Source organism: Lagenorhynchus albirostris, chromosome 19 (assembly GCF_949774975.1).
Source record: "Lagenorhynchus albirostris chromosome 19, mLagAlb1.1, whole genome shotgun sequence".
Lineage (NCBI taxonomy): Eukaryota > Metazoa > Chordata > Mammalia > Artiodactyla > Delphinidae > Lagenorhynchus > Lagenorhynchus albirostris.
In genome coordinates this window covers 7,319,661-7,332,611 of record NC_083113.1, presented here as the reverse complement: position 1 = coordinate 7,332,611, position 12,951 = coordinate 7,319,661, and the positions used below count along the sequence as shown (strand labels likewise).

At 51.8% G+C, this 12,951-nt stretch overlaps 1 protein-coding gene across 1 annotated transcript; it reads left to right on the top strand.

Moving 5' to 3' along the window:
- Window positions 1-1,302: 1,302 nt before the first annotated feature.
- On the top strand, window positions 1,303-7,763 carry LOC132510495 (myeloid cell surface antigen CD33-like). Its single transcript, XM_060132673.1, has 7 exons — window positions 1,303-1,354; window positions 1,421-1,798; window positions 2,000-2,278; window positions 2,511-2,558; window positions 3,865-3,961; window positions 4,890-4,971; window positions 7,590-7,763. The coding sequence occupies exons 1-7, from the start codon at window positions 1,321-1,323 to the stop codon at window positions 7,761-7,763; spliced, it is 1,092 nt and encodes a 363-aa protein (XP_059988656.1). The 5' UTR covers window positions 1,303-1,320.
- The last annotated feature ends 5,188 nt before the right edge of the window (window positions 7,764-12,951 follow it).

Here is a 12,951-nt window from a genome sequence, read left to right as displayed (position 1 = left end):
ATGCCCTAGAGATGATCACACTGAGTGAAGTAAGTCAGACAGAGATAACATTATATAATATCACGTTCATGTGGAATCTAAAAACTAATACCACTAAATTCATGTACAAAACAGAAACAGACTCACAGACATAGAAAACAAACTTATGGTTACCAAACGGGAAAGGGGATGGGGCAGGGATAAATGAGGAGTTTGGGACTAACACATACACACTGCTATATATAAAATTGACACTCAACAAGGACAAAGCATAGCACTGGGAACTCTACTCAATATTCTGCAATAACCTATATTGGAAAAAAATCTGAAAAAGAATAGATATATGTATATGTATAACTGAATCACCTTGCTGCACAACTGAAACTAACACACCATTGTAAATCAACTCTACTCCAATACAAAATAAAAATGAAACTAAATTGAAAACTAAATAATTTGGAGGCTCGTTAAAAAAAAGAAATTTCCTTTGCACTGACATAGACCATGTGCTTGCCCGTTTGTTCTACATGAAGATGCTACATGGTTTTTATTCTGAAGATGCCATTGAAAGTTTGGGAATCAGCATAGTAGAAGTTAAAAAAACATCCCATATCATATTTTTAGAAAATACCCAGTATGCTGCCGGACACTCGGCAATCTCACCACTGATGCAGCTCTAAAGCCCGACAGTGCTGCCTGTTTGGGGAGGAAGTGATGGGCCCGGGTGGGAGCATCTCCTGGGCAGGGACCAGGCCAGCCGTAGCCCTTCTGGTCTCCAGGTCACCAGCCCAAGATGCTCAGTGTTGGGGGAAGGAGTGAAGGCATGATTGGCGGCTGCCTTCACGTCACCCAGGAGCCCCTTCTTGTCTTCTGCCCCAGACGCTCACACAGACCCTAAAGAACCCGACATCTTGCGGGACCGACCACCCGAGGGTCTAGGTGAGGCTGGGACCCTCCAGGTCGAGACAGGAGCTGAGCGGCTCCCTGGTGTAGACAGCGGTGCTCAGACGGGAGGACCTTAGGAGGCTCACCGTGTCCTACGCCTCCATGTCCTCAGAGGCTCTGGTGCTGGAAGGACCCACCTGAGATGGGGGGCAGGGCAGGGCTCTCCTCCTTGCCTGCTCCTCTCTGGGCAGGTCTCCGGGGTCTCTGGACCGAGGGGTGTCCGTGCGCTCTGTGCGGAGGGGGGGCCGAGCTCCGGCTTTGCAGTTCCTCTTCTGTGAACAGCTGGGTCTCGTGTTCCTCCCCGGCTTCCCGTGGGTCTCCCCGCAGCCTTACCTCCCTCTCTCCTGCCCCTTCTCTTTTCACACACAGGACGCCCAGAAGCCCTCCGTCTCAGAGATGCTGCCGCTGCTGCTGTCCCTGCTGTGGGCAGGTGGGTGGGCTGCGGGGAGAGGGGTGGGCAGGGCAGGGGCTGTGGCTGACCCTCGTTTCCCCGCAGGGTCCCTGGCTTGGGAGAGCAGATACCGGCTGGAAGTGCAGGCGTCCGTGACGGTGCAGGAGGGCCTGTGTGTCCGCGTGCCCTGCTCCTTCTACTATCCCTGGTACAGCTGGGACAACTCTGCCCCAGTTTTCGGCTACTGGTTCAAGGAAGGGGCCGATGTGAAGCTGGATGCCCCTGTGGCCACAAACAACGCAGGACATGAAGTTCAGGAAGAGACCCAAGGCCGATTCCACCTCCTAGGGGACCGTGGAAACAATTGCTCCCTGGACATCAGAGACGCCAGGAGGAGGGATCAAGGTTCATATTTTTTTCGTGTGCAAAGAGGAACGACATTATGGACTTATAAGCCTAACAAGCTCTCCTTGCATGTGACGGGTAAGAAGTGGGGTCCGGGAGAGACCTCAGGGGAAGGACCTGGAGCCCCAGGGCAGGACTCGGATAGGACCCCCTCCTGGGAGGGGTCGGGGGGAGAGCAAGTGGGGGTTCAGAAAGAGGGGCTGGACCAAAGCCTGAAGCTTATCTCAGGGCTGCACCTCTAACCCTCCTCCTGACCCCGTCTCCCCCTCTCTTCATCAGCCCTGAACCATACACCCCACATCCTCATTCCTGCGACGCTGGAGGCTGGCCGCCCCGGGAACCTGACCTGCTCTGTGCCCTGGGCCTGTGAGCAGGGCGCACCCCCCATCTTCTCCTGGACGTCAGCCGCCCTCACCTCCCTGGGCCCCAGGACCCACCTGTCCTCAGTGCTCACCATCACCCCACAGCCCCAGGACAATGGCACCAATGTCACCTGTCAGGTGAAGTTCCCCGCAAGCGGTGTGATCGTGGAGAGGACCATCCAGCTCAGCGTCACCTGTGAGCGCTGCGCCGTGATGCCCGGGGCGTGAGGGGATGGGGGCAGGTGGGCCAGGCCGGGGGTGCTTGGTGCTGTTGCGTGGAGACCCGGCTGAGTAGGAGGGCCTGGAAGGACAGAAGCCCTGTCCCTCCTGCGTTTCTGTGGCTTCTGGGTGTGTGTGTGGGGGGATGCCTACCCTTATCTCACCCCAGTCCTCTCACTGAGGAAGGAAATCCTGTCTTCCACTGCTAGGTGCTCCACAGAGCCCAGCAACAGGTGTGTGCTCAGGGGATGGCACAGGTAAGACGGAGCCCCCCCATCCATGGGGCATTGACTGGAGTGGGGTCTCTTCCAGGTTGGGTCAGGACTGCACTTTCAGAGCTCAAATGGTGCAGGTCGGGTGTGGTCCTGCAATTAGACACAAGAAGCCCCCATTAGGTCTCTTCCTGCAGTATCCTCCGACTCTGGCCTTGCCAAGGTTACCCACACCTCCCTCCCTGCCCATTCTAAATATGGTCTTTATCTTTCTCCAGTCACCGAAGACCTTGCGGGGGGGGCATTTTTTAAGTAGACTTTATTTTCAGGAACTGATTTGGGTTCGTAGCAGATTCGTCAGAAGGTAAAGAGACTTCCCTCGTCCCCACTGCACTTTCCCACACACGCACGGCCTCCCCCAACAGCACGCCCCGCCAGAGGGTTCCTGTTACAATCGATGAATCTCCACTGACACATCATTTTCAACCAAAGTGCATGATTGACATTAGGGTTCCCTCTTGCTGTTGTACATTTCATGGGTTTGGACAAATGTATAATGACATGTATCTGCCATTATAGTATCATACAGAAGAGTTTCGTTGTCCCAACATCTCTTTGGACCATTTTTGTGACTGTCAGCCCCTCAGCCCTCACCCTGAGCCCTCTCTGGAGCCCAGCGCTCCCCTCACTGCTGTATTCCCACTGGTCATAACACCTGGTCCCCATGTGGACAGAGCCCCATTAGGGCTGTCTCAGCAGTGCCCACCGATCTGTTGACAGGTGACGCCCAGACGCACATCCCTTGCCCTGGGTGTTGGGGTGCCACCAGGCAGGGCCAGGAGAGCTGTCTGGGCCTGACCTGGAGGTCTGAGAAGCTTCCTGCTTCCACCTCCTTCTGAGGCACAAAAGATCACCGTGGACCCTGAGTGACAGGGCCAGTAGAGGCCAGGAGAGCAGATTTAGACCCCCTCCCTGGAAGGAAGGAGAGGCAAGGCCCTTCAGCCTCCCACAGTGCTCTCTGTCTGTCTGTCTCTCGGGAATGTCCACGGGGCCCAGAACCTCATGGCTCTGCTGTGGCCAGGTCTGGAGTCTTTTGCAGAGAGACCCTGGATGGACAAATATCTGACTCCACGAAGAGCGGAAGTGTGTTGGGAGTCTGTGGGGTGGAGAGGAGGTGTGGCCTAGACTGTGCCCTTCTGGAGAAGGCTCAGGTCCTACCAATGGTGGGGGAACCTAGGGGCAGAACCCTCGGTGGGAAGGGGGGGCACCCCTCTCTACCTGCTACGGAGAGGAGGAGACTTATGCCTGCTCGTCAGGATTGGAATTCTCCCCAAGTCTCTCTTGTCTGCAGGAAACTCGGGGACCAGAGCAGGAGTGATTGAGGGGGCCCTTGGGGGAGCTGGTGTCACCACGCTGCTTGTTCTCTGCCTGTGCCTCATCTTCTTCACGTGAGTTGGGCTGGCTGTGGGCCAGGGGAGGAGAAGAGGCGCCTGGAGGGGTTGTGAGGACCCAGAGCAAGGCTGGGGCGGTGCAGGGGTAGTGAGGATCCAGCTCGTAGACACCTGGCCAGGCTTGAGCGTGTTCCCAGCCCTGGTCCCCGATCCAGAAGCCGGGAGGGAGAAGGGACCTTGTCACAGTCTTGTTATAAAGTCTCCTGGGCTCCCTCTACCCTTTTAATCTTTACTTTTTATTGGAGTAGAGTTGATTTACAATGTTGTGTTAGTTTCTGGTGTACAGCAAATTGAATAAGTTATGCATACACATATATCCACTCTTTTTTAGATTCTATTCCCATATGTCATTACAAAGTACTGAGTAGAGTTCCCTGTGCTATATAGTAGGTCCTTATTAGTCATCTGCTTTATATATAGCAGTGTGTATATGTCAATCCCAATCTCCCAATTTATCCACCGCTTTTCCCCCTTGGTATCCATAAGTTTGTTTTCTGCATCTGTGACTCTATTTCTGTTTTGTAAATAAGTCCATTTGTACCGTTTTTTTAGATTCCACACATTAGCCATATCATATGACATTTGTCTTTCTCTGTCTGGCTTACTTCACTCAGTATGACAATCTCTAGGTCCAACCATGTCCCAGAAAATGGCATTATTTTGTTCTTTTTCATGGCTGAGTAATATTCCATTGTATATATGTGCCACATCTTCTTTATCCATTCCTCTGTCGATGGACATTTAGGTTGCTTCCACGTCCAGGCTATTGTAAATGTGCTGCTATGAACGTTGGGGTGCAGGTGTCTTTCCGAATTATGGTTTTTTCTGAATATGTTGGGCTCACCCTACTCTTGACCTGCCTTAGTCACTCACTCCAGCCTCAAAAGAGATACCCTGTGTCACAGACCCTAGTGTCTCCCAACAGAGTGAAGACCTACAGGAAGAGAGCAGCCAGGACTGCAGTGGGTATGGAGGACATCCACCCTGTCATAGGACCAACTTCCCTGGTGAGTGACACGGGCATCCCAGCAATGCAGCCTGCCCTGCAGATCTCCCGGGGCGGCCCACAGCCATGCTCCATTCAGCATGTCCAGAAATGAGCTCTTCCCCTTCCTGCTTCTTTGAAAATGTAGGATTTATTATTATTCCTCTGTGTGAGGCCAACAGATCAGGAGACAATTACCACAAAAAAGACAGGTATTACAGTTCCCAAGAGGAGGGGGCGTGCCACACCCTGCAAGGCCATGAGGGGCAGCACAAGGGTCTGTCAAGAGGCAGAGGGAGTGAGGAGGAAACCTGGGCAAGAGATTTTGTGGTTTACGTGGGAAGGAACAGGCAGGGTAAGCAGACTGAGGACTGTCTAGTTTGAATGATTTCAGAATGCTCTGGGGTGTAGGGGTTGTCTCTGGTTTTCTGGTACCTGGCCCCGGGGTGATGAGAGCAGGATAACGGTCCAGAGAGTAAGAGTTTGATAAAGGAAGTGGTTTGGGCTGATCGGTTTGCAATATGAAGGGCAGGCTTACAGGCAGATCCCTTAGAATCTCTAGAACTTGACTAGCACTGGCAGGGGCAATCCCTCGAGGGTTAACAAAGCCCCGGTTGTCAAAACATCAGAAACACATGGTGAATACATCCCTAAACATACTCTGCTGGGTTCTCCAATTCATCAATGGTACTCTTGTTCCTGACTCCCAACCAGCGATCTATCCCTTTCCCCCATCACCTCTTCCTGCACTGATACACTGCAAAGCATGTCTGTGTTTCTTCTAAATACAGCTTGATACAAACACTCCCTTTGAGCTGAGCTCCCCACTTAGCTCTTATCCCGCTGAAGCCTCCCCACCTTCCCCCAAACATCTGCATGACCTGCACCTGCGTTGCCTGCATCTGCATTGCCTGCACCTGCATTACCTGCACCTGCATGACCTGCATCTGTATTACCTGCATCTGCATTACCTGCATCTGCATTGACTGCATCTGCACTGCCTGCATCTGTATTAGACAGTCATCCCATCCTGCCCAAGTCTGAAATGCACTGTTTCTCCACACTGCCAAACAACTTGATTGACATTTAGGGCAGGAAAACCAGAGTCAGCTTTAATGCTGCACTTCTTCCAAACAGGCTTGCTCAAGCAAAGTAAGCTTTTTGCACCTCAGAATCATTGCCCATCTGCCCCCTTCTCCTCACGTGTCCATATCAACCAGCCCTACTCATGCTCATCCTCTGATCCCTGACTTGCATTTATTTCTTGACCTATGACTAATGTGGCCATCACTGACGTTTTGAGCAAATCCATAACGCATGCATTCACTTATTCCTTCAGCAACTATCTCCCACTTGTTGATTGTTCTGAGCACTTGGGTAATATCTGTATTTTTACAGAGACAGTGGAAAATGTCCCTTGCTGTCAAGGACTTACATTTATTGAGAGGGGAGTGGGGCGGTTATGGTGAAAGCAATGAACAGGTGAGTAGTGAAAGTATACAGGAAATGAGAGCTATGGAGGGAAATGCAATGGGAGGGACAGTTCTGGGGATGGGAGTCTTTGAGAAAACCCCTGCAGGAAGTGAAGGAACACAGTGTGAGCCCCTGAAAGAGAGTCGTTGAAGGGCTCTAGACAGAGGGAGCCACAAGTGCTGGGCTCAGAGGTTGGGACAAGCTGATGCATTGGAGAGACGCATCGCTTAATCATGACGAAGCCGCCATAAAAATCCCAATAGTGTGGGGCACAGGGAGCTTCTGGCTGGTGCACAAGTGGAGGTGCTGGGAGAGTGACGTGTCTTGAGAGGGGATGGAAACCCTGCACCCCTTCCCACATACCTTGCCCTGTGTATTTCTTCATCGGACTTTTCACGCCTTCCTAAGCTATATCCTTTCATAATAAACTAGTAATCTAGTAAGTAAACGGTTTTCCTGAGTTTTGTGAGCCACTCCAGCAAATTAATCAAACCTGCAGAGGAGGCCATAGGAACCTCTGATTTATAGCCAGTTGGTCAGAAGCACAGGTGACAACCTGGACTTGTGATTGACACCTGAAGTGGGGGGGAGGCAGTCTCATGGGACTGAGCCCTTAACCTGTGGGATCTGACACTATCTCCAGGCAGATAGTATCAGAATTGAGTTACATTGCAGGACACCCAGCTGGTGTGGGAGAATTCCTTGGTGTGGGGGTACAAAGAACCCACGCATCTGGTGACAGAAGTGTTGTGAGTGTGATAATGGTGCGAGAGTAAAGGAGAGACACACAGGAGAAGTGAGTTTCCATAAACACCCTCCTGTTTACGGAAAACCTCAGGAAACCTCAGAGGGCCAGGGGTTGAGTTTGTGATCAATAGATGTGTGACCTTGGGAAGAACCTACCCTCTCTGAGACTTCGTTTCTCTCCCTGTAACGTAGTAATATTTCCTCCGTAGGTCTGTGTGGGTGCTCAGTAGAACTGGAAAACAATCTATAGCGTTATATTTGTTGGATGACTGAATAAATGGAACCTTCAGAAACGTTTGGTAGCAGAATGGAAGAATGAATAGATGCTCTGTCCCAGAGTCAAATTCACTTCCTGGACCCTCTCTCCCTTCTCCCCCTGAAACTACCTTGATCTGACCCCTTCCTTTGCTCTCCATCCAGGATCACCGGCGAGAGTCCAAGTTAGAGGATCCTCCTGACCCCACCAGCTCGGCAGGGGCCACCCCCACCTCGGGGATGGAGGAAGAGCTGCATTACGCCTCCCTCAGCTTCCATGGGATGCGTCATCCTCGGGAGAGCGCCCACTCAGAATACACGGAGATCAGGACCAAGTGAGGGACCGCACGCGGCATCAGCCTCAGGCAGGACGTCCATTTCCTCTACGGGAAGGGGGACCCACAGGCTAATCCTTAGGGACTTAACATCCCCGTAGGTGATGGGTTTATGAACTGCTGTCAGTGACTTTCCTGCTCTATTGGAACTATCTTAGGCTTTGCATTCAGAGACACCTGGCATCAAGTCCACACTTTTTCATTCAGTAAGTGTATGATATCATGCGAGGCACCTAACTCCTCCATGTCTTGGTTTTCTGCTTTGGTGAAATGGATGTGAGAGGTCCAGCATCACAAGGTTGTTGTGAGGATTAAACGAAAGTACCAAATATGCAACAGAAGTCTTCATACATTGTGACCTTTGTCCACTGAACAAAAGCACACAACCTAAAAGTTGCACGTTATGCTTTATTTGGGGACCTTACTGAGGACTATAGCCTGGGAGAGAGCCTCTCCCATAGCTCTGAGGAGCTGCTCCAAAGAGGTCAGGGAGGAGCAGGATATAAATGTGTTTTTGCTGAAAACAAACAAACATGTAGTCGAACATCAAAAGATGTCTAATCACAAACATCAGACGACTCAGAGCAATGACTTTGGAGCTTTTAGAGCTTTTCTGTGTATGGGAGGATGCACTGTCTGAGCTGATTGGAAATTATTCCTTAGATATGCACCTTAACACTCTAGGGCCAGGATCGTGTTTTTCTCGTCCTGAATTCCCCTCAGGGCACACCTTCGGGGGAGACCGCAGTGGTTGATTGTTTAATGGCGGACAACATCCTTTGTTTACTGAAACGGCAGGCGACATTTTGTTTGTTTGTTTGCACATTTCACCCGGAGGCTGGGTATGTCCTGTCCGGGCACCACATCGGCTACATGTCAGTCTCACTGTCTACTCAAAACCCTCCCATGGATCCCTTCCTTGACTGGACCTCCAGCACCATCTCTTTCCATTCCTGAATCTTCCCTTTCCACCCTCCCTGTCTTCTACTAGTCCTGCTATAGCCAAAATCAAGTAATAACATTTAGAGAATTTCCTAAATCTTAGAGCTGACCTTAGCCAAAATACCGCTCTCTCCTCAAGCCCAAAGAATAATTTACAAGCTTCTCAACCTGACGTTTTAGGTCAGGGGTCAGGAGACCTTTCTGCTAAAGGGCCAGATAGTAAGTATTTAGGCTTTTCAAGCCATAGGGTCTCCGTTGCAACTATTCAACTGTAGTGCAAAAGCAACCGTAGACCATTTGCAAACGAATTAATGTGGCTGGGTGCCAACAAAATTTTATTCACAAAAACAGGCAGCCCCAGGGTTGTAGTTTTCTGACCTCTGTTCTAGGTTATTCTTAGTCTCACCCAATCTGCTTCTCCATCACCGTACCCCAAACCACCTATCCCTCAAGCCATTCTCTAAGAACCCATTCTGATGCATCCCTCACTGTCTTTGAGCACCTGCATCTCTCCTTCCAGGAAGACCCAGCCCCATGAAGTCATCTGGCTAACACCTTCTTATCCTTCAAAGTGAGTTCAAAATTATAGTCTGGGTTGAGAAGGTAGAGGGAAGCGAGAGCTTGGAAACGTCCTCCTACAAAGCCTAACACTCTAATTTTACTGCAAATCAGTTGAAACAAAAACAGCCCCAAATATACCAGCAGCACCAAAACCATGGCAGGGACAATGCATGACGCCCCAGTTTCTAAAGTGACACTTGAACAGATGAAAGATTCTGGTGTGGTGTAAGAAAAGGCCTGGTGCCCAAACCCGGCGCCTCCACCCAGAAAGGACAGTTAGGTCAGACTTCCGTTCATGATAACGTCAGCCTGCGTGATGCGACTCATCACATTAAAGGTCGATGGTTAGCCTTCCAATCCAGGCAAGATGACACTGGCCCATTGTTCCCTGCTTCTCCCTCTGTTCACAACGATAAACCCTGCGAATGGTGCAAGACACAACCAAAGGAGAATTCTGGAAAGTGGTAAGAAGAAGGCAAGCTGCTTTAGGACCCCAGGACTGGAAAAACAATGCAGAGTCAGGGCATCCCAGTTCCTACAGCCAAACGGGGATGAACACTCACACCCACCGTTTCCCAAACCCCGACTGAGAAACAGTCAAGGGTTATCATCATAGTGTCAGGAATGCGCTCACCTGTCCCATCATCCGGGTTATGTCCTCCTCCCTCCCTGCGGCTCCCACAGCCCCGTCCTCCCCGCTGCATCAGCCCAGGCCACGCCCCACTGTGATGGTGTCTCCATCCCCCTTCCTGACCCTGGCTGGTTCTGCTCCAGTGGTGGCCTCGCCTTAGCGCAACCCCACAGGACACTCTGCTCAACAGATGGGAGACAGGCACCCAGGGCGCAGGAGCGGCCACCAGCTCAGCCAGTGGAGGGACCTGCCCGAACAGCGGCCTGTTCAGCACGTCCTGGCCTGGGGAGGGGAGCGGAAGTGTGGCCGGAGTGAAGTAAGAGCGAGTACAGATCAGAGCCGGTGCTCGGAGTGAGGCAGGAGATAGATGGGCTCCAGGCTAGACATTTACAACTGGCCTCTTGTTCACACTTCCTGGGGTGAGAAGAAGATGGGCTCCAGGCCGGACATTCATTCCCAGCCCCCTGTTTACATTTCCTGAAGCGAGAGACAAACAGGCTCCAGGACTCCATATTTATGACCGGACTCCTGTCTATTTCGAGATCTATACCTCGATATAAAAACCAGCGACAGAAATAATAGGGTAAATAACCAGACATTGGACATTTTTATGGCAGGAACAGAGTGGGACAAACCCTGTTGAAAGATCAAGAGGCCACGCATTTCCCACCCTTGGGGCAAGGAGACATTGCACATGCGCAGAAAGGCTCCTTGGGGTCCAAAAGGAGGGGGCGCCACCCCATAACATGTGAGGCTAAGGCCGTCCCATAGGCCTCTGGGCTGGAATCCATCTTGGAAAAAAGCTGCGCACGCATGCTGTTGAGGGTCCTAGGGCAGGTCAGGTGTGGAAAAAGAAACCAGATAATTGGCCAAAGGGAAACAAAGACCCGGAAGAACTGCCCTATATGAATGACGTAACCGCCTTTTTATGGGGCTCTTCCTCATTGGGGGGACGCCCACACCCTTTCCCTCCGGGTGTGCGTCTCTGCCCGGCTTCTATCTTAACTAAACAAACTGTTTCTCTGTGTGCTCTCCCACTTGTTGTTGTGCTGTGTCTCTAATAATAAACTTTGTACCTGTTTTTACAGTTTTGCCTCCGTGAGAAATGCATTTTTCACTGGGGGCAAGGGCCAGGGGTGTGGTGGCTGGGATTCCTGGTTTTCATCCAGGCTTCCCAGGTTCAATTCCTGGGCAGGGAATTAAGATCTCGCTTCACGCCACCACTCCCTGCCGCCACTCTGAGACCAGGAGGAGAAGCCGAGGTGTCCTCGGGTTACCACCTCTTTCATCCCTTTTCTCCTCCTGTCCTTGGAGTGGCCCCATCCTGCAGGCTGACCACTGGCCACTGTGTGGGCTGCGTCAATTTGGGCTGCTGTAGGCTGCTCTGAGCCCGCCACTTGTAGGAACACGTCGAATCTTCGGGGTGACCCCGTGGGTTCACCTGCTAGGGCTGCCGTAAGGAAGTACGGCCGACTGGGCGGCTTGAGCAACAGAAATTCATTTTCTCACAGATCAGGAGGCTGGAAGTCTGAGATCAAAGTGTCAGCAGGGCTGGCTTCTTAGTATTATTATTTTAAATTTTTTTAATTTTTAATTGAAGTATAGTTCCTTTACAATGTTGTGCTAATTTCTGCTGTACAGCAAAGTGATTCAGTCACACCTATATAGACATCCTTCTGAGGCCTCTCTCCTTGGCTTGTAGATGGCCGTCTTCTCCCTGTATCTTCACGTGGTCTTCCCTCAGTATGTGTCTGTGTCCTAATCTCTCTTTCTTACGAGGACACCAGTCCTATTAGATTAAGGCCCAGCCCAATGACCTGACTTTATATTAATTACCTCTTTAAAGGCCTTGTCTCCAAATGCAGTCACACTTAGAGGTACTGGGGGTTAGGACGTGCACATAGGAATCTGGGGGGTGACACAAATCAGCTTCCAGCACCATGCGAGCATAGGCACACCTCTGCACGGAGTGGTTAAGCGCCTTCCCAAGGTGGCACAGCAAGGATTAGGGAAACAAGCGCAAGCCTAGAGCCATCTGCTGCAGAGCCTGTGCCCCTGAGCCCCGCATGAAAGCCCCCAGGGGAGGAAGCCCCAGGGAAGCGCTGACCACCACTGAGGGTGGGACTCAGAGTGACCCCTGAGGTACGGGCAGGGCCAGACACCTGACCTGCAAGACAGCCACAGAAGAATCTGTAGAAAACGCCCACCTCTGTCCTTGTGTCAGGTTCTCCCACAGACGAGGGTTGAACATTGTGATCCTTCCATGTGACAGATGAGGAAACTGAGGCCTGGAAGGGAGAAGGGCGGGGCCCACCTACCTCCAAACACTGGCATCCCCCCAGGGCCACGCTGGCTGGCATTTTGCTCCCAGTGCCCGGCGCCCAAGCCTGGCATGTGCAGGGAGGCCTGGGGCAGGGGGCTGCGAGCAGGTCAGGAAGCCTCAGGACCCCCTGTGGGATCGTGTCCTGGTGGCCACCCTCCTGGATCCTGGTCTCATCCTCTCTGTCCATGTATACCTGGGAACTCGCCTTCTAGCTGCACGGAGCGATGGGGTTTCCTCCAAGCCTCTATCTGGGCTGCCCCTATCTCACACTGTATCAGCAGGAGCTGGGGCGCTGGAGAAGTTCTCAAGGGTGGAGACAACGTCTGCCGCATTCTTGCCTTGTGCTCCACTCCCCTGAAAGGAGAGGTGCCCCTGCGCCGTTGTCGTGTTCATTTTGTTCCCAAGTCCAAGCTTGCTCTGCTCGCCTCACAGCGGGCGCGTGAATCGGAGATGAGGTGTTGAGGGAAGGAATGACACCTTTATTCGGAAAGCTGGCAGACCTAGAAGACGGCAGACTAGTGTCTCTGAAGAACCTTTTGACTGGGGTTTGGATGCCAATTTCTTTTACAGCACAGAGAGGGAGAGGAGATGAGGAAGTAAAGTGAAAAGGCCACAAGCTTTGCAAACATCTCCTGGAATGGCCAGCCTCGGGGAGGGAATGCGTTCATTTCTTCTTCCTTGCAGCCATCCACGGGTGGAACAGCATCCAGATGTTCCCCTGAACAAAGCCACTTT